The sequence below is a fragment of the Anomaloglossus baeobatrachus genome, chromosome 3, assembly GCF_048569485.1.
Source record: "Anomaloglossus baeobatrachus isolate aAnoBae1 chromosome 3, aAnoBae1.hap1, whole genome shotgun sequence".
NCBI classification, from domain to species: Eukaryota; Metazoa; Chordata; class Amphibia; order Anura; family Aromobatidae; genus Anomaloglossus; species Anomaloglossus baeobatrachus.
The window spans coordinates 248,872,327-248,893,212 of record NC_134355.1 but is presented as its reverse complement, the minus strand read 5'-3'; the positions used below and the strand labels follow the sequence as shown (position 1 = coordinate 248,893,212).

The 20,886-nt window shown below is 41.2% G+C and overlaps 1 protein-coding gene across 2 annotated transcripts in view; it reads right to left on the bottom strand.

The window, feature by feature from the left end:
• Window positions 1-8,584: 8,584 nt before the first annotated feature.
• Window positions 8,585-20,886, bottom strand: part of KATNA1 (katanin catalytic subunit A1) — a 116,633-nt gene continuing 104,331 nt past the window's right edge. For both annotated transcript variants that reach the window (XM_075339789.1, XM_075339790.1), the window contains exons 8-11: window positions 18,078-18,204; window positions 13,248-13,382; window positions 11,949-12,075; window positions 8,585-11,287 (exon numbers count right to left, since the gene is read on the bottom strand). In XM_075339789.1, the coding sequence (XP_075195904.1) occupies window positions 11,089-11,287; window positions 11,949-12,075; window positions 13,248-13,382; window positions 18,078-18,204 (588 nt within the window). In that variant the 3' untranslated portion in view covers window positions 8,585-11,088. The remainder of the gene's footprint in view (window positions 11,288-11,948; window positions 12,076-13,247; window positions 13,383-18,077; window positions 18,205-20,886) is intronic.

Below are 20,886 nucleotides of genomic sequence, written 5' to 3'. Positions count from 1 at the left end.
TTTCTGGTTCGTCTTGCATGCACTGCTCTTTTGAGGTCTAGCCACAGATATTCAATGATGTTCAGATCAGGGGACTGCAAGGACTATTCTAAATTCTTCAGATTGCACCTTTTTGTGGTCTGAAACACACTTCCGCATAAAAAACGTACGTGTCTCACGTTCCATTTTTCGGGTCCGTGTTCCGTTTTTTATGGGCGTTTCTCCGGTACGTGTGACATCCGTGTGATGACATATGCTTGTCGTGTGTGCGTGTGGAATGTCTGTGTATGCGTATGTGTAATGTCCGTGTGGTGTCCGTGTTGATCTGTGTGTATTGTAAAATGTCATTGCTACATACCCGCTGACAGCCGACACAGACAGAAACGAGCGATGAGAATGAACTCGGGTGAACCTCACCCGACTTCATAGTCATACCACGGCTCTGTCTGTGTGTGGCGTCCTGATTAGTGGACATCCGTGATGGAATTACCGGTGTCCGCTAATCCCCTGAGTAACTGAAGTTAGCGGCCTGTTTAGGGCTGCCATCACTCAGGTTACCCATGGCTTGCTGGAGTCACCCACCCGACACCACCACAACTCACCTGTGACTTCTTCGCTGATCGTGCAGCTAACTTCAGTCACTTTGGACGACTCGCTGTCACAGGTGGAGGATCCAGCGGTGGCCGCGAGTCACGTGACTGACATCATTGGTGATCGCGCAGCTCATCTCAGTTGCTGCGTGGAGGTGATAGAGAGCGGTCATTGTGTGTGGCCGCTCCTGTTACCTTCATGTAACAGAGCTGAGAACGTTGTGGGACATCCATGGATTACGGCGGACCTGGATGGGTTTTTTGGTTTTATTAAATTGGTGAACGAGGGTGTTTGTTTTAATTATTATAAAGGTTTTTTTGAATGTGTGTGTTTATTTAATTTTAATAACATGTTAATCATGGAAGTTATCTCGGGGAGACCGCAGCCATGTTTAACCTAGGACTTAGTGCATGGGTCCCCAATTCCAGTCCTCAAGGGCTGCCAACAGTGCATGTTTTCAGGATTTCCTTAGTATTGCACAGGTGATAATGTAATCACCTGCACAGTTGATGATTCCAACACCCATGCAATGCTAAGGAAATCCTGAAAACATGCACTGTTGGCGGCCCTCGAGGACTGGAGTTGGGGAACCCTGACTTAGTGGCAGCTATGAGCTGCTGCCATTAACTCCTTATTACCCCGATTGCCACTGCACCAAGGCAATTCAGGATGAGCCAGGTAAAGTCCCGGGATTGTCGCATATAATGGATGCGGCAATTCCGGGCGGCTGCTGGCTGATATTGTTAGGGTGGTGGACTCCCCAAAACGTTGGGCTCCCCATCCTGAGAGTACCAGCCTTCAGCCGTGTGACTTTACTATGGCTGGTATCAAAAATGGGGGAGACCGCACGCCGTTTTTTTTTTAATTATTTATTTTTTTTAACTGCACACTATAGACACGCCAACTGGATGCTGTGATTGGCTGCAGTGAGACAACTGTCACTCAGCGTGGGGGGGTGTCTGAATGCAACCAATCATAGGCGCCGGTGGGCGGGGAAGCAGGGAATAGAGGATTGAATAAAGAGCGGCCGGCATTTTCAAAATAATTAAAGCCGCCGTATCTTTTGCACACATGTTCTTCGCCGCGCTGGTGATCGGGGATCGGTAAGTATGAGACAGGGGGAGATACAGACCAACCGACAAAGGGAGATTGACTGACCACAGAAAAAAAGTTAAATTGACTTATAACCAAATAAAAAATAGATTGACCGACATTGCTCAATTAAAAACGCACACGGACGGTACGTGTAGCACACGGACATGCTTTGATTGATATGTGCAGTGGGGTGTGCCTTTGTGGGTTGAGTGTAAATTCCTCCTCTGGCATCCACCTGGCTTGCCCCTTTTCTTTATTTAAATTTCATGCTGCACTGCCATTAACTCTATTGGCAGCCCATGTACATTGCTAGCGTAATGATGTCTTCATTAAAATGGCGCCAGAGTCGGCGCATGCGTGTACCACGATCTCTGGCACCGTTTTATTGAAGACGCTGAGGACCTGACCCACAATAGCCCGCCCCGCTGCACACGTCAATCAAAGAATTCACCAATTTCTGGACCTTAAGGCCATGTGCCCACGGGCGCTCGTACCTGCGGATATATTCGCAGGTATGGCCGCATGTTTCCCGCAGCTGCCCGCCGGCATCCGCAGCTATTTTTAGCTGCGAGTTTCCAGCGGAATAGCTGCGGGAAACATGCAGACTTTCACGCAATTTACCTGCGGACGTCCCGACCTCTATCTCCATAGCGGAGGGCCGGGATCTCCGCAAGTAAATCCGCAAGAATAATTGACATGCAGTTAGGTGCGGCTGAGGGATCTCCGCAGGAGATTCCGCAGCCGCACTTTCCGCAGCGTGGACACAGACACTCCCCATGTCCCATAGGGTAACATGGGGAGTGCCTGTACATGCTAGAACCTGCGGATTTATCTGGAAAATCCAGAAAAATCCGCAGGTTTAAGAACGTTTTTTTCCGCAATCAAAGATCCAATCTGAAAACTTTTAAATCACCATATTAGTGCAAGTAAGGCACTACATACCTTTATTTCTATATGCGGAAAATAAAAACAACTTTTGACCCTTACTTACAATCAGGTGTGATTGCCTGCAAGGTACAGTAGGTACGGAAAGAATTCAGATCCCTTTAAAATTTTCACTCTTTGTTTCATTGCAGCCATTTGGAAGATTCAAAAAAGTTCATTTTTTTTTCTCAGTAATGTACACTCTGCACCCCATCTTGACAGAAAGAAACCAAGAAATGTAGAAGTTTTTGCAAACTTATTTTAAAAAAAACCCAAAACCTGAAATATGACATTGGTCATAATTATTCAGATCCTTTGCTCAGTATTGAGTAGAAGCACCCTTTTGAGCTAGTACAGCTATGAGTGTTCTTGGGAATGATGCAACAAGTTTTTAACACCTGGATTTGGGGATCCTCTGCCATTCTTCCTTGCAGACCCTTTCCAGTTCCGTCAGGTTGGATGGTGAACGTTGGTGGACAGCCATTTTCAGGTCTCTCCAGAGATGCTCACTTGGGTTTAGGTCAGGGCTCTGGCTGGGCTAGTCAAGAATGGTCACAGAGTTATTCTGAAGCCACTCCTTTGTTATTTTAGCTGTGTGCTTAGGGTCATTGTCTTGTTGGAAGGTGAACCTTTGGCTAAGTCTGAGGTCCAGAGCACTTTGGAAGAGGTTTTCTTCCAGGATGTCTCTGTACTTGGCCGCATTCATCTTTCCTTCAATTGCAACCAGTTGTCATGTCCCTGCAGCTGAAAAACACCCCCATAGCATGAAGCTGCCACCACCATGTTTCACTGTTGGGATTGTTTTGGGCAGGTGATGAGCAATGCCTGGTTTTCTCCATACATACTGCTTAGATTTATAACCAAAAAGTTCTATCTTTGTCCCATCAGACCAGAGAATCTTATTTCTCATAGTCTGGGAGTCCTTCATGTGTGTTTTTGCAAACTCTATGAGTGCTTTCATCTGTCTTGAACTGAGGAGAGGCTTCCATCGGGCCACTCTGCCATAAAGGCCCGACAGGTGGAGGGCTGCAGTGATAGTTGACTCCTTTGATAAAAAAAACAAAAACCTTCCTTCTTGATACGGGGGATTTTTTTAAGCTTATTAGCGGTCCAGACAATATACCCCAAGATTCCCCCTTGGTCACCTAGGATGTGGGGAGTTTGTACACGTCAATCGCACATTACAAGATTTGTAGCCAAACTGTTATCTGATCACAATTTTTTTTGCGCCACATGAAAGACATTTTTGTATGGATTTACTGAATATTGTCTTAAAAGAGAACTTCTTATTTCAGGATGTGTTTTACCTCCAAACTCAAAGCACGGCAATGGGGTCCAATGTACCCCCTTCACCTTATGCTAACTGCCACATGTCATTCTTTGAAGATGTTTGTATACTCCCATCATCTATTATAGCTCAACTGAATTTGCTGGTGTTTTTACATAGACAACATTTCCTGCATATAGATGGGCCCCTTGTACTCCTTGCTGACCTTTAATGAACATTTGAACTTGTGGCTAGAAATTCCGTTTACTATGCACTACAATCTAACTAATGTGAGTTTCCTTGACACCATGGTACTTAAGGGACCTGGGGGCAAATTGGAGACTGATTTGTTTACGAATTTAACTTGCACTTCACAAGTTATCACCTGCTAGCCACTAAGAGATCCATACGAACCTCACAATTCTTGTGAGTGGATAGTATATATAGCCAAAAGGATGTTAAGACCAGTAGACTAAATGAAATGTTTTCTAAATTCAAAGCCAGGGATTATCCTGAAGGCATTCTGAAATAAAGCAGAATCTTGACCACACATACCACAAAATCAATTGTCTGCGTAGCATCATCTGGTCACTCCTACAGGGTACATAGGTTGACCCGTAGCCTTAGGTCATTCCTCAGCTGAGGGAAGCCAGATATTGCAGAATTCCAAAATCCAATCTCCCCTGCTTTCGTTGGGCCCCCAATTCAATCAACACACTGTAAGGGCCAACATTGGTATGACCACTACTAGATGTGTGCACTCATCTGTCCACACTTTAGAAAGGTGCATTCCTTTATCTGTATTGACTCCAGTCCAATAATGTCTGCAAAGGGGATAAACTATTCCATCCACATACAGAATGCGTGATCCCATAAAAGGATTCCTCATGTATGAATCATCGTATGTGATCTATACAAATGCCCATGTGGTTTAATGTACAAGGGGGAGACCACACAGCAGATACGGGATAGAATTTTAACACCCAAGTCCATAATACGTTGTGAACGGCAATCCCTCCCTCTTCCTTCCAATTTTCATAAAATGGGCCACAAACTCTCTCAACTCAAATCTCAAGTTCTCAAACAAATTCCACATTGGTCCATTCAGCTTCAAAGGGAAGCTTTCTGGCTGTTTTAATTACAGACTTTTTTTTTTGCCAATTTCAGCTCTGTCCCAACCACCTAAGAGCACGGGAACACTCCCAGCAACAGTGGGCAAAACTAGTCTTTACCTTTTTTTTCCCTTTCTTTTTCACCAACATACGATGTTATACTATTTTTCATTTCCTATTTGTCATTCTGCATTTTTTATGTGTTTCAATATTTTTATTACATAACAATCATAGAATTTCAAACACTTATGTAAATATATCTGAAAGTAGATAAGTAATCATAAACATGTTTAACCATTGAAATTTAAGGGGGAGAAGGATATTGGGAGGGAAGAAAAATAAGGAAAAAGGTTTTTATTGGGGGAATTTTGGAAATATATAGGGAAAACCATGGGGGGGGGGAATGAGAGAACATATATGATTAAACTATTTACAAAGATTGTTAGAGACTAGTGAATATTGTAGACTTGCAGATGTTGACACCCATAATATTTTCAATTGCCTACTTCATTATTTGACAGTGTGAAGACAAATTCAGATGCAATAACAAGCAAAGAATGAAAAAGAAAAGAAAAAGAAAGAAAACAGAAAAAAAAATGTGGGACGGACGGGGTTCATCCCATTTATGTTGAGGCATTACTGATGATTGTAGGCCATAAACTCCATCTTTTGTAGTATGAACCGGAAAGATTATTGTATATTGCATACTTTCATATTCTTTGGTGTGTATTCATGAGCTTAATTATTTCAGAGGTGGTGGGGATAACATTACTTCTCCAGTTTACTGTTAAAAGTTGCTTAATAATCAGAAAGATATCAATAAATATGGGAACTAAGGCAGGGTCAGTGTCCTCCAAATCTAGAGACAGAAGAGCCATTTGTGGGGAGACTGTAACCTTTGAAGTAGATATTTGATTCAAGAGGTTGTTGATCTCTGACCACACGTTTCCAATCTTAGGACACTCCCATAGGATATGCAATAGGCTACCCTTATCTCCACATCCTCTCCAAGAATCTGGAGAGTTTGATTTATCAAATTTGTTTAAACGTACTGGAGTAATATACCATCTTGATAATGTTTTACAAAAGGTTTCTTGCAAGACAGTGGAGATGGTGGAGGAGTACGTAGCTTTTAGGCAGTTTTGCCACTTCTCACCAGAGAAACACATCTTTAAATTCTTCTCCCATCTTTCCATGTAGGTTTGCTTATAAAATATATAGTCATCATTTAAGAATCTATAAATGATTCTAAATAAAGATTTTACAAAAAAAAAAAAAAGAATTATATATGGTATTAGTACTCCAGATGCTTTGCTTCTCTAAATTGCAGAATAGGGTACTAAAAGTCCAGGAGGAGGTAGTTAGTATTCAGAATTTTCCGGAGGGAGGTCCTCAGAGAAATTAGGAACTTAAAAATCAGAGTCAGGTATATCATATTTTATTTTAATGTCCAAGAATGAGATGAAATCTCTGCCATTGTGTATGTCTTTTATTAGTTTTAGGCCTAAAGTATTCCATGTTTCAGGAATGGTCTCATTTGTCACTAAGGCAAGGAATTTTAGGGGGAAATTACTGATTTGTTCAAATTTGGTTAATTTGGATTTTTGCTTGGTAAAGTTTTTCCAGATTGATATAGTGGATGCAATTGTAGGGGCGTTTGGAAGAGGTAGCTTATGATTCAGGATATGAAGTAGGATAAGGGATCGCAGGGAATAGTAGTTATTGAGGGATAATTCCAAATCGAGCCATGGGAGGGTGTGAATGTTTAGTATCCAATTTATACTCTGTTTGATATTAGTCTTATAGTAACATATGTTAGATAAGCTGAACCCACCTCTTTTGTCAGTGTGTTCATGGCAATTCTTGGCTTTTTCTTGTCCCAGATGAACTCATTCAGGAGACTTTGTAATTTGTATAGATAATTTAATGGGATTAACAGGGGGATAGCTCTAAAGTAGTATAAAATCTTACGTAATATAATCATTTTGAATGCCATAATTTTTCCCAACCAGCTTATATTATTCTTGGGCATATCTGTAATCTTTCTCCGAGTAATCTCGACAAGGTCCTCCATATTTGTTTCGATTAAAGAATCCAGGTTATCGGTAATTTTGATCCCTAAATAGGAAAATGAGTTTTCTTCCCAAGTAAAAGAGGAAACTTTTTTAATGAGACTAATAGTACTAATGTTTAGGAAAAAGTGAAGAATTTTAGATTTATTGTTGTTTAATTTATAATAGGAGGCCTTTGAATAGTCATTCAGAATTTTTTGGGCTTCTATGATAGAGTTTAGAGGTTAGAGAGGGAAAGAATAATGTCATCCGCAAAAAGTCCAATTTTATGATGGCGGTTACATGTTTTTATACCAAAAATGTTGGGATTGTTTCTGATTAATTCTGCGAGGGGTTCTATAGCCAGGACGAAAAGGAGGGGGAGAAAGGTGGCATCCTTGTCTGGTACCATTTGAATATTGGAAAGGGGTTTGATAAGTGATTATTGGTGTATATTTTTGCAGTGGGATTAGAATAGAGGACCAAAATGGTTTTAACAATTTTTTTGTCGAATCCAAATTTTATAAAGCCAATTCCAAATATTTCCAATTGATTCGATCAAAAGCCTTCTCTGCGTCCAATGCAAACAGTAAAGAAGGGATTTTTCTACTGTTGATATGGGAGACTAGATTTATTACTCTTCTTATACCATCAGAAGTCTGTCTGTTTTCCACGAATCCCATCTGGTCATTATTGACAATATCAGGTAGTATTTTTTTTTTAACCTGTCCACAATCATCTTGGCATAAATTTTACAATCGGTATTTATCAAGCATATAGGCCTGTAGTTGCTTACGAGGTCTTAATTTCCCTTTGATTTTGGGATCATAATAATTGTGGCTTCTAGCATTTCTTTGGGAAATGTTCTTGTGTCAGCGGCTTTATTAAAAATCTTGACCAGATGGGAGGAGAGGACAAGGGGAAAAGCTTTATAGTAGTCATTGGTAAACTCATCTGGCCCCAGGGATTTTTTTATTTTTTGGATTTTAAGTTTGATATCGCTCTAATAATTTCTAAATCTGTATTCTGAATTTTTTATCATTATTTATTTCATTTTATCATGCACTCCATTTTCATTTAATTATTCTTCCAATTTTTATTTCTTTATTTTTCCGCATAGGTATTTTATTTTCATTTTTCCTTTTTTAATTTAATTTGTCATATGTTCTTTACTTATTTCCTCGTTTCCTTTTTCCTTTTCACCTTTATTTCATTTATGTAAATCCCCCCCTTTTTGCGTTCTTCCTACTTTTTCATTTAATTTACTCCTTATCTTCTCTTCTTGTCACCTTTTTTCTACGGTCACCCCTACCCTTTAGCCCATGATTTGAACTATTTCGTCCACCTACAACTACATCAACAACTACATCACATCCGTATATTTTATCCGGATGTGTGTTAACAGCAACTATTGCTATCCAAGATAGTGGCTTCCAGTTTCCGAGGCCAGATTCTTCTAGAATACCAAATATCGTCAGCATCATGTAACAGGACGTGATACATCTACCAATTAGTGCTATTCAACTCACTTCCAGTCTTCATGGCTGCAATTCTCCCCTATATATATAATGCTGGGCTATTAAATGGCCACAACACTATCATTTGTTAGCGCTCTGCCCTAGCAATGCTGTCGCCATTCCTCTAATGCTGCATGCCATCATGTATACCTCTAAATCATCAACCTTGGTAAGAATATATGATTGATTCTTTTCTTTCTCAGACAGGGATCAGGGATTCTTTTCATACTTACATTATGGAAACTGTCTCAATAGGATGGTAGAAGCTTCCTTATTTGCCTATGAATGATGATCTCCTTGTTATTGCATGACGTACAATCCATTGACATAGATTTGCTCTATAGTTCTCATCTTTTTGTTTAATTTTGGATATGTGGGCACTGTAGACTTTGGTCAGCCAGAATGCTGGTATGCTTCTATGTACATATAATGCAAAAGTTCCAATTTGTTATTCTTGATTTTAATTATATTTTTATTTATCCTGTACCATCTTATATACAGTTTGTCTTGTTATTTTGTAGTGCATGTTTGACAAACAGCTAAGATTGACCAAAACGTTACACTATTTTTACACAATTTTTGTTGGTCCATTAAACAAAAAAAGCACCAATGGTATGAAATATATGTCTTTTTGAGTTCCAGATTTTCTTAATATTTTATGGTACAGAAGAAGATTACAATACAGGTTGGAATGCAGGTCTAGGTTATTCAGCAAAGTCCTGCTTTTGTCTTCCCCACGTGGTCTCCAGACCAATATCCGGCTATCATTGTGACCGACACCATTAACAGGCCTTCACGAAGGAACGCCTCACTGGTCCTACTCCAGCAATCATATTGTGTTGGATGGAATAATGTACAGTAGCTCAGCATTATAGTACATCCATTTCTCCAAAGTGGACCAGGAGCCATTTTTCAACAAAGGAGGGGAGCAAGGACACCAAACTACATAGGTATACAGTAAGTACACAATATATGAGAAGTTTAGAGTGCGACAGTTGGGTGCTACAGTCTGGAAGAAAAAAAAAACCTGGGAAGGATTCTTAAACCCCTTAACAACCAAGGACATATATATGCGTCTTTGGTTAAGTATGGTCCTTTAATTACTGCCTGTACATATCTGTTGATCTGATCAATAGCTAACAGGTGTGAGTGGATCTAACATGCTCCGGCAGGCATCGCACTGTTGCCTGTGGCCCCGTGATGCAATCACAGGGTGTCAATGGCTTGTCTTGACAGAAGCGATCGGACGGTGCAGGCATAAGGTCCCCTAACGGGAATAGTAAAATCAATCTAAAATGTAAAAAAATAAAACGTTTTTAAAAATCTGGAAAACCCCTAAAAAGTTTAAATTCCCCTCTTTTGCTCCCACTGAAAATAATACAATAACAAAATACACATATTTGGTGTCGCCCCATCTATCAAAATATAAAATCAATTAAACTGATTGGTGAAGAGTGTAGCAAGAAAAAATTCCAAACGCCAGAATTACGTTTTTGGGTTGCTGCAACATTGCATTAAAATGCAATAACAAGCAATCAAAACATTGTATCTACACAAAAGTGGTAGAATTAAATATGTCAGCTCAAGATGCAAAAAATAAGCCACTAAGTCACTGAACCCCAAATCCCAAAAAATTAGAACACTATGGGTCTTGGAAAATGGCAAGAAAAGTTAAATTTATTTTTACAAACTTCGGAATTTTTTTTAACCACTTTGATAAAAGTAAAACTACACGTTTGGCATTTGTAAACTCATACTGACCAAGGAAATCATATTACAAGGTCGGTTTTACCATATCGTAAGCATGGTAAATAAATAAAAAAAAAACCTGAAATTTCACTTTTTTTGCAATTTTTCCACACTTGTATTATAAAAGGTGAAAAAAAATTCCAATATAGGGCAAAATGAATTGTGTCATTCATAAGTACAACTCGTCCTGCAAAAAACAAGCACTTATATGGCTATATCGATGGAAAAATAAAAAAAGTTACGGCTTTTGGAAGAAGGGGAGGAAAAAGAAAAAACAAAAACAAAAAATTGCCCTGGGTGAAAGAGGTTGAGAATCATTTTGAAGGTCAGAAAAAAATGTACACCCACATCTATTCGGGTTAGTTAGGATAGAGCTAATTTTGTATTTGATGATCTGAATGCTCACAAAGTTTGCAGGAGCATACCTTGTCTGATACAGGAGTGGATAGGTCACAAGTATCACTCAGTAGTGCAGCCTCAGCCATTGGCCTTCAATTTCATGCAATCTTAACATAAATAATCTTATATTTTAAAGATTCACACATTTTTAAGACCTGTATTCATAAGCATCGCTTCTAAAAAGCTATTGTTGAGAAATCAAACATTAAGGCTGGCTGACTCCTGCTGATTAACATAAAAGGTAATAGAATAAAAAAATGCTTTCTTTTTTTTATTTTAAGAATCATGATAGTTTACAAAGAATTAAAAAAATAACAGCAGCCAGTGCCAACTACATAAACTACAGAAAAAATTAAGACTTCAGGGAAATTGATATCTTTAACATCAAGTTTTTAAGAGTCATGTTAACAAGACCCAAACTCTTCTATCCACTTTTCATATTTTTCAATATCTGATGCAGACACGGATTTGGATACTTTCTTCAATGCCATCTCAAAGTCTTCCATTGTAGTGGGCATGTGCATATCATCTCTGGAAAGATTGCGAATTTCTTCTGGAGTTAAACCTTCAATACGTCTTCTCATTGCCATCAAAGAAGCATCTCTGTGGAGATACGTACATTTAAATGTCAGAAGTATTCATGAGAATCTGCTACATTTTGCCACCTAATCTGAGAAAAGCATAATGTAAGTGTACAGACCCCGATTACATTGATATGTCACTTATTGGGCTGCTTGCTGTAGTTATGATAATCTCCTGATGATAAAACGTTGATTTTATCACCAAGTTTTCTGCCAAATAGTCCTTCATACTTTTTAGTGCTGTGGAACCCCACCAACATCACTGATTGTTCACTGTGCATAGACAGAAAGGTGCCAAAGGAAACTATCCATCAATGGTGGGGACAGAATTACGCAGAGCTAAGTATTCAGAGAACTGGTAAATTTGCAGCAGTTTTATCAAAACTACAGCAAACAGCCAAGCAAGTGATACATCGCTAGAATTAATGTCTCTGCCCCTACATTATGTTGCTCTCAGGTTAGAAAACAAATGACAGATTCTAATCTTTGTCATAACAAATGTGTTACTACAGGGGCTCAACCAGGTAAGTTAGTAGTGAATTTCTCCACTAAAGAATAAGTTTAATTCTTATATTTGCATTATTGTTAATATTTTGAATAAGATAAATGTAGTATAAAAGTTTATCATTAACATATCCACTGTCTTGGTATTAACTTTTGCACATTGGTTTTGTAAGACATACCTGCATACATTGGTAATATCTGCACCAGAATAACCATCCATGTTTTCTGCTATATTGTCAATGTCAACATCATCTGCCAACTCCAACTCTTTAAGATTTATTCTTAAGAGCTCTCCTCTGCCTTTGGCTGGAAAAGAAAATGCAAAAATTAGACACAATAAAAAGGCAGATTCATCAAGACTGGCGCATTCCCACTATTCCAGTCTTGATGCAGTGGAAGAGGCACAGAAATTCATTGTGAGGCGCATGCCACTTAATCAATTTAGCATCTACTCTAAGTAGAGTAGCATGTCTAGCAAAAAAAGAAAAAATATGCTTCCACTCTTCAGGAATCGGACAGCCGTGCATGACCATGACCAGTCCCGCTACTGCCATTTTGGTGGAGTTGATTTAAAGTAGTGTGTAAACACCATAGGGCATAGTTTTTTTGAGGAAATCCGTTTGCATAAAAGAGATTGCAATTTTTAAGAACTCTTGTAGCATAAAAACAATTGATGAATCTACCTCCAAGTATCCAAAAATTAGATATATATGAAAAAGATCTTACCTACAGTATGTTTCCATTAAGGGAAAGACAACCTTTTTTACTGCACTTAAAAGCAGTCAAATAGCCTGACTATTGCTACAGGAGTGATAGCCACACTCGTATGATCGAGCAGGGATGCCTGATCACTATAGTGTATATGGGTATTATGTCATTACTAGTACAGCTACTGGTACTACAAACATGACAATAAGGCCTAAGACACACGGCATGAAAATCGGAGCCAGTGGAATGCGATGTTTTATCGCATTCCACTCGGACCAATATTAGCCTATGTCCCACCACCCATGAGCGATTATTTTCTCAGCCTTAATCAGACTGCGAAAACAATCGCAGCATGCTGCGACTGTAATGCGAGTCTTGTTTCTCTCGCACCCATTCAAGTCTAGGGGGCGAGAGAAAAATCACACTGTACTCGCAGTACACCCGGTGTACCGCGAGTGCAGGGAGAGAATGGCAATAGCTGAAAACGGAGGAGAGGGGGAGATAAATCCCTCCCTCCCCTCCTCAGTGCCGCCCTACCCCCCCCCGCAGCTGAGGTCCAATCGCATGATCGGACCTCAGTCGCAGTGACACTCGCATGACACTCGGTTCCTGCTGTGCTGCCAGCGTGAGCAGAGTGTCATGCGAGGATCGCAGTAGATCCCCGTGTGGCCCCGGCCTAAGAAATAGCACCACATAATTCCGTAATGGAAAAAAAATCTTGGAGAACATTTCAAGCAAAAGTTAGGGGAAAGAAGAAACTGTCCACATACCACATGGCAAAGGGATGTAAATCCGCTTTTCCAAACGCCTCCTTAAAGCTTCATCAATATCCCATGGAAAATTAGTAGCAGCAAGGACCATTACCATTTTAGATGGATCTTCATTTTCAGAAGCACCACCAACACCTAAAAAGGGAAGACTGGTTACTTTCTTGTTGGAATTACATTTCTTGCTCTAAAATCTTGCATAGCTATGTCCAACATTTAATCAGACAGCTTATCTAATAATCTTGTGTTTGCAAAATTTCCCCTTCTATAACTTCAGAAATCCAAGCTTTCACTCAAAGGATGATAATTCTTATTTTGATTTAACATTTTTTTCCTGTTTCATTAAAAGCCAGTGCACTTTTCAGCGCAATTTGCATTAATGGGTATATGACAATAAGATCACCTCATATTAGCTATGGGGGTAGGGGTGTCGATCTTATTGAGATTTCCTTTAAGAAATCCCAGTAGCCTAGATCCCTGGCTTCCCTTGTGCCTGGCAAGATGGCGGAATCAAGTCAGAGAATGAATGAAGAGATAGTTGCACATATGTCAACATTGTGTGTGTTGAGTGGGCTCAGAAGCTGTGTGATCTGTTTGATACAAGTGCAACTACGAAGTGCTGAAATTGAGAGGGTGCCATGGTCAGTTTCAACCCCCATCAGCGCCCCATGCAACACGATTGTGGGAGGGTCAGTGGGTTGCCATGACAGTCAGAATTCTTTTGAAGATCTGATCACCATCATATTCATCACATTACTCTTATCCCACTTGCAAATTCAGACATGGCAATTTTTGTACTATATTGTTTGAATGAACGTAATATAGAGTTCATGTTGAGCAGCAGTTGAAAGCCACTTCTTAAGAGCAATAACTGGGCACTGAAATAGCACTGCACTATAGAATTTGGGTAAGGAGGTGGCTAAATAAGTTAAAGTATATGGAATCATGGCCGAAAGTGATGGCATCCATAGTAATAATAAAGTTTATTTTTATAGTGTCATCATATTCCGCTGCACTTTACAATCAAGGGGAGGCTTATACAGATAAAAACAATACAAAGTCATACATAGTTCAGTACCTACAAAAGGAATGAGGGCCCTGCTTGTAAGCTTACAATCTATGGAGAAATATAGGGACACAAAAGGTAAAGCATGCTTGTAATGTCTGGTCGGCCATTATTTTAATAAATTATTGAATTTGTGTAAAGTTGCATGATCCGGTCATCTGACAGTGATCTTTTAAGTTCACTTATGTGCTATTGGCTGTAGGGAGTATGTGAGTACATAAATAGGAGGGAGAAGGTTATGATTACCATTTAGAAGGCGGGGAACATGGAAGAGTTAGGTTAGTGAGTTAAGATGACAGGATTGTCTGAAGAGATGTGTTTTTAATGCACGCTTTAAAACTTGAGGGCTGGATATTAATCACATAATTTGGGGTAGTGCATTCTAGAAAACTGGCGCAGCATGAGAAAAGTCCTAAAGACAGATGTGTGAGGATCGGACTATTCACTCCTTGAAATTGTTGCAGAAAAGGAAGTATTTTTCCTAGAAAATTACAGCAATTTCATGTTTTGTTATACACGTTTGTTTCCTTTGTGTGTACTGAAAGAGCACACACACAAAAAAATAAATAAATAAAAATAAAAAGTTGGCACCTTTCCAAAATTGTGGGTGAACAACTTGGTTTCCAGCATGTGATACTCGTTCATACTCACCTGCGCAAGTAACAGGTGTGGGCAATATGAAAAGATAAAAAGGGGAGAAGTTAAAAGTCAAATTTGGTGGAGGGTAAAAGATGTTTTGGGGCTGTTTTGCTGCCTCTGGCACTGGGTACCTATACCGTGGGCAAACCATCATAAAATCTGAACATTACAAAAGGATTTTGTGTCGCAATATAGTGGACACAGTGTCGGAAATCTGGGTTTACGTCCTAGGCCATGGGTCTTCCAGCAGGTCAATGACCCCAATCATGCTTCAACAAGCAACGAGGGATGGATGGAAACAAAGCGCTGGGGAGTTCTGAAGTGGCAGCAATGAGTCCAGATGTCAATCACATTGAACAACTGTGTACAGATCTTAAAATTGCTGTTGGGAGAAGGCTCTCTTCAAATTTGAAACCTGGAACAGTTTGCAAAGAAGAGAATGATCCAAAATTCCAGTTGAGAGGTGTTAGAAGCTTTATTGATGGTTATAGGAAGTGATTGACTACAGCTATTTAATTTAAAGGGTATGCAACCAAATATTAATTTGACAACAATTTTGTCTGGCCCATTTTTGAGTTTTGTGTAAAATTATGGTATGTCCAATTAACTTTTTTTGTGTTGCTCCAATACACACAAAAGGAAATAAACGTGTGTAATTGCAATAATTTGATGGGAGAAATACTTTGATTCTGGAACAATTTCAAAAGGTGCTGACACTTTTAGCCATGACTAGCAAAAATTCATAACTTTGCAAAGGCTGGAAGATAATTGGAGGAAAAAATGTGGTCACTATTTTTAAGACTTTCCCATATACATTGTATCATAATTTTTTTAAGTTATTTACTTTTTAGGCTGTGTGCGCACGCTGCGTTTTTTGGTGCAATTTTGTGACACAAATGCATATCTATCCATGGGCCAGCAAAGTCAATGAGAACTCGGAAGTGCTGTGCGCACGTTACTTACCGTATTTTTCGCTTTATAAGACGCACCTGATTATAAGACGCACCCCCAAATTTGGTGAAGGAATAGAGAATTTTTTAATAAATGGGGTCCGTCTTATAATGCCAGTGTCCGTCTAACAAATAATATAGGGTATATGTCCCTCATTGCCCCCTCATCCTAAAATTAGCCACCTTAATCTGGATATGGCCACCTTATATTGAACACGTCCCCCAGGCCCACTGTTTGCAGGCCCACAGGCCCACTGTTTGCAGGCCCACAGGCCCACTGTTTGCAGGCCCACAGGCCCACTGTTTGCAGGCCCACAGGCCCACTGTTTGCAGGCCCACAGGCCCACTGTTTGCAGGCCCACAGGCCCACTGTTTGCAGGCCCACAGGCCCACTGTTTGCAGGCCCACAGGCCCACTGTTTGCAGGCCCACAGGCCCACTGTTTGCAGGCCCACAGGCCCACTGTTTGCAGGCCCACAGGCCCACTGTTTGCAGGCCCACAGGCCCACTGTTTGCAGGCCCACAGGCCCACTGTTTGCAGGCCCACTGTTTGCAGGCCCACAGGCCCACTGTTTGCAGGCCCACAGGCCCACTGTTTGCAGGCCCACAGGCCCACTGTTTGCAGGCCCACAGGCCCACTGTTTGCAGGCCCACTGTTTGCAGGCCCACAGGCCCACTGTTTGCAGGCCCACAGGCCCACTGTTTGCAGGCCCAAAGGCCCACTGTTTGCAGGCACACAGGCCCACTGTTTGCAGGCACACAGGCCCACTGTTTGCAGGCACACAGGCCCACTGTTTGCAGGCACACAGGCCCACTGTTTGCAGGCACACAGGCCCACTGTTTGCAGGCACACAGGCCCACTGTTTGCAGGCACACAGGCCCACTGTTTGCAGGCACACAGGCCCACTGTTTGCAGGCACACAGGCCCACTGTTTGCAGGCACACAGGCCCACTGTTTGCAGGCACACAGGCCCACTGTTTGCAGGCACACAGGCCCACTGTTTGCAGGCCCACTGTTTGCAGGCACACAGGCCCACTGTTTGCAGGCACACAGGCCCACTGTTTGCAGGCACACAGGCCCACTGTTTGCAGGCACACAGGCCCACTGTTTGCAGGCACACAGGCCCACTGTTTGCAGGCACACAGGCCCACTGTTTGCAGGCACACAGGCCCACTGTTTGCAGGAACACAGGCCCACTGTTTGCAGGAACACAGGCCCACTGTTTGCAGGAACACAGGCCCACTGTTTGCAGGAACACAGGCCCACTGTTAGATATCGCCCCCATGTTGCTGCTTTTAGTAAAAAACTCCTTACCTTCTGCAGCAGTGTCCTGTCTAGTGTCACCCTCCTCGGGGTTGAGCTCCTCCAGCGTCTCCTGCACTTCCTACTTACTGGTTCTAGTGCCAGTCATGTGATCGGGACAGCAGAGAGAGATATCTCTGCGTGCAAGATCACAGCAGCAGGAGGGAGACCGGGCAGACACGCTGGAGGAGGTGAGTAAAGAGTTTATTATTTTACTATGGGCAGCAGCATGGGGGCCATAGCTAACACAGGGGGAGGGGGCATGTGCGATCAAAGGTAAGCACAGGCAGATAATATGCGCAGCTCCCCCAGCCCATCGCCGCGGTGCAGTTTCAGCACCATGGTGGTGGACAGCAGCTGTGCATATTATATGAGCGGATGCAGGAGATCAAAGGCTGCCGCCTGCAGCTTCACAAGCCTCTACCAACCCCCCCAGCACCGCTCCAGAGCGGCCTCCACCTCCCCTGGACCCTGCAGTATATAATCTGTATATTCGGTTTATAAGACGCACCCCCTACTTTCCCCCAAAATTTGGGGGAACAAAAGTGCGTCTTATAAAGCGAAACATACGGTATATTTTTCCTTGCAAATCTTGGTGCAGAAAAAATCTGCGGCATGTAAATTGTTGGGGAGTTTTTTTTCCCTGCGTTTTGTAGCCCACCCAGTCATTGACGTCAAAAAGAAAAACAACAAAAAACGCATGTAGCAAAAATGCCCCTAATGCAGCAAAAAAAATTTTTGATGCACTTTTCTGCCAAAAAGTGCAGAAAATTTCTGAACCAAATACTTAGCGTGCGCACATCACCTAAGACAACTTGTTTTCCCATTAGGTAAATAAATCAAAGTTTTCTAAATACTATACATTGTAATAATTACCATCCATCTGAACTAAAAGCTCTGCTTTCACTCTCCTACTGGCTTCATGCTCTTCAGAGGTACCTCGTCGGCTGCATATTGAGTCAATTTCGTCAATAAATATAGTTGTTGGAGCATAAAAACGGGCCTAAAGTGAAAAGTTTAATTGGTATTAAGCAAAAAGGAAATGCAGTGAATGCCTATGTGCAAAGTTCCCAAACCGTAAAATAAAAATGTAAAAAAAACATAATTAAAATAAATAAAATAAAATCGAAGGACTTTTCACCAAATTTTCCAGAATGGAATAAAGAAGTTTTTTTGCCTTTTTGTTGTTGAGATAAGCAATCACATTTTTACCACCTAATGAGAACTTTAGTGTGGAGCGATTAACTTCAGTTAATATTTACAGAACTTCTGTGGAGTGTAATGTATCTTCAGTGCTTATTAAGGCTGCACATTCCGTCTGGCAGGACTTGCGGACTCTGGTCATGTGACCCTGATGGCATCATCACAGGCCTGCTTCACGCCGCTGCAGTTGACCCGCCGCTGCTAGCACATCCTCTGCTTCCGGTGACCTTGCTCCACCACCACTGCTGCCCCCCTCCGGTAAGACAACACCGGAGTATAAGACGGACCCTATTTTTATTTTTTTCTACTTTTTTTTTTTTTCTCTCTAAATTTGGGGTGCGTCTTATAAAACGAAAAATACGGTACTTCTTAAAGCAAGTCTAAACTTTCAATAAACTGTACATAAATCAATAGTCCAGCATATATATGTTCTCTCTGTTGATCAAGCCAATTGGTGGGGCAGCACTTATTTAATTATTGAGCTTTTACTTAAATTGAAACCCTTTCTTGTAGGCATGGCCAACCCTCAGGTAACACTAAATAAAAGTTAATGGACACAGGTGGCTGAATTGAAGGAATTGCTTCCTCAACGATTTACACTGCCTAAAAAATTACAAGTTGAGGATTTAAGTCCTGGCATTTTCATAAAGGAGTGGAAGAATCTGTTTTACCTGTCGCAAAAAGGAGGTTTAATCACAGATGGCATTGCTGCTTGAATGAAATGGAGAGAGACACAGCTATTAGATAATAAAATTCTTCTGGCAGCTCTGTATGTGGACCCAAGTCATCGTATACTGCTTGATGATCAACAGCTTACTAAAGGAAAAGAACCTCTGACAGATAGTGGTTAGGATGAATGGCTACAGGACTGCCCAGAGTAAAGTAGGCTTTACACGCTACGAGATCACTAAAGCGATCTCGTTGGAGTCACGGAATTTGTGACGCACATCCGGCCGCTTTAGCGATGTCGTTGTGTGTGACACCTATGAGCGATTTTGAATCGTCGCAAAAACGTTCAAAATCGCTCATCGCTATGTGTGCTGCCGCAGGAACGACAAACATCTCCTTACCTGCGTCCACCGGAAAAGGAGGAAGGAAGGAGGTGGGCGGGATGTTCTGGCCGCTCATCTCCTCCCCTCCTTTTCTATTGGGCAGTGGTTCAGTCACGCTGCTGTGACGCTGAACGCACCGCCCCCTTAGAGAGGAGGCGGTTCACAGGTCACAGTGACGTCGCAGAGCAAGTATGTGTGTGTGACGCTGCCGTAACGATAATGTTCTCTACGGCAGCGATCACTACATATCGGCCGTGCGATGGGGGCGGGTGCTATCACGCTCGACATCGCTAGCAATTGCTAGCAATGTCGTAGCGTGTAAAGCAGCCTTTAGAGAACTTGGGTCCTGCCAGTGCTACTGCTGCTGTATCTTCAGGCTCATCAGATGAGGAGTTTAATTTTGAAAAACATTTGAATGACATGAGCAGACAAAGCTTTACAGCAGGGAAAAAGATTCCACTCCCATAGCACACAGTTTGACCATATTTTAGCTACAGTATTCACTTGCTCTCAAAGAAGTAGAAGAATTCAAATGTTCATCAAAACTGACTGTGCATGAGGCAATTCCTTTATCCCCAGAGATTGTTAGAGATGTTGCCCATGTGGTTACGGCTTTGCCATCAACCCAAGTTAATGTTGAGAGGTTGTTATCTAGCCTTAAAATAATTAGATCAGATTTGAGGTCATCTATGAAGGAGGATCTGATGGAGGCGATACTATTTCTCAGAACAATATTCATAGATTGCACAAATGTTATTCCATACATTATTGTTAAAAATGTTTTTTTTTTCCCCTCACTTCTTGCATAGTGTATTGCATATTTACAATTCATTAAAGTTTTTTTTGTGTTCTAAAGTTGTCTTTCTATAAATATATGTTATGTTATATCTAAATCGCTTGACTATTGTATCATAGTAACGATTAAAAGCCTGATGCTACCATTTTACCACAGTAAGTTCATCACTTAAACATGAGCCATGTATGAGGGAGTCAGAAGTTTGGATTATCGACTCCACAGCTCTGGTAAAAATAAAATAATAATAATAATAATAATAATAATAATAATAATAATAATAATAATAAAAAAAAAAAAAAGTTAAAACAAATGAATATGAATAAAATAATAAAGCCTCCCCCCCCCCCACCCCAAAAGTTCAAAACACAACTAGTGATGGTCGGACGTGGACTGTAAAAGTCTATTACTAATCTAGAGCTGTGAACGGTCGTTAACCCCTCGGTACCCTTGCTACTGCTACTGCACCAGAGCAAGTGAGATGAGCAGGGTAAAGTTCCGGGATTGTCGGGTCTAATGGATGCGATAATCCTGGGCGGCTGCAGGGACCCAATAACCATGGGTCCTCGCCAACCTGAGAATACCAGCCCCCATCTGTCGGCTTTATCATGGCTGGGTATCAAAATTGGGAGGGTGG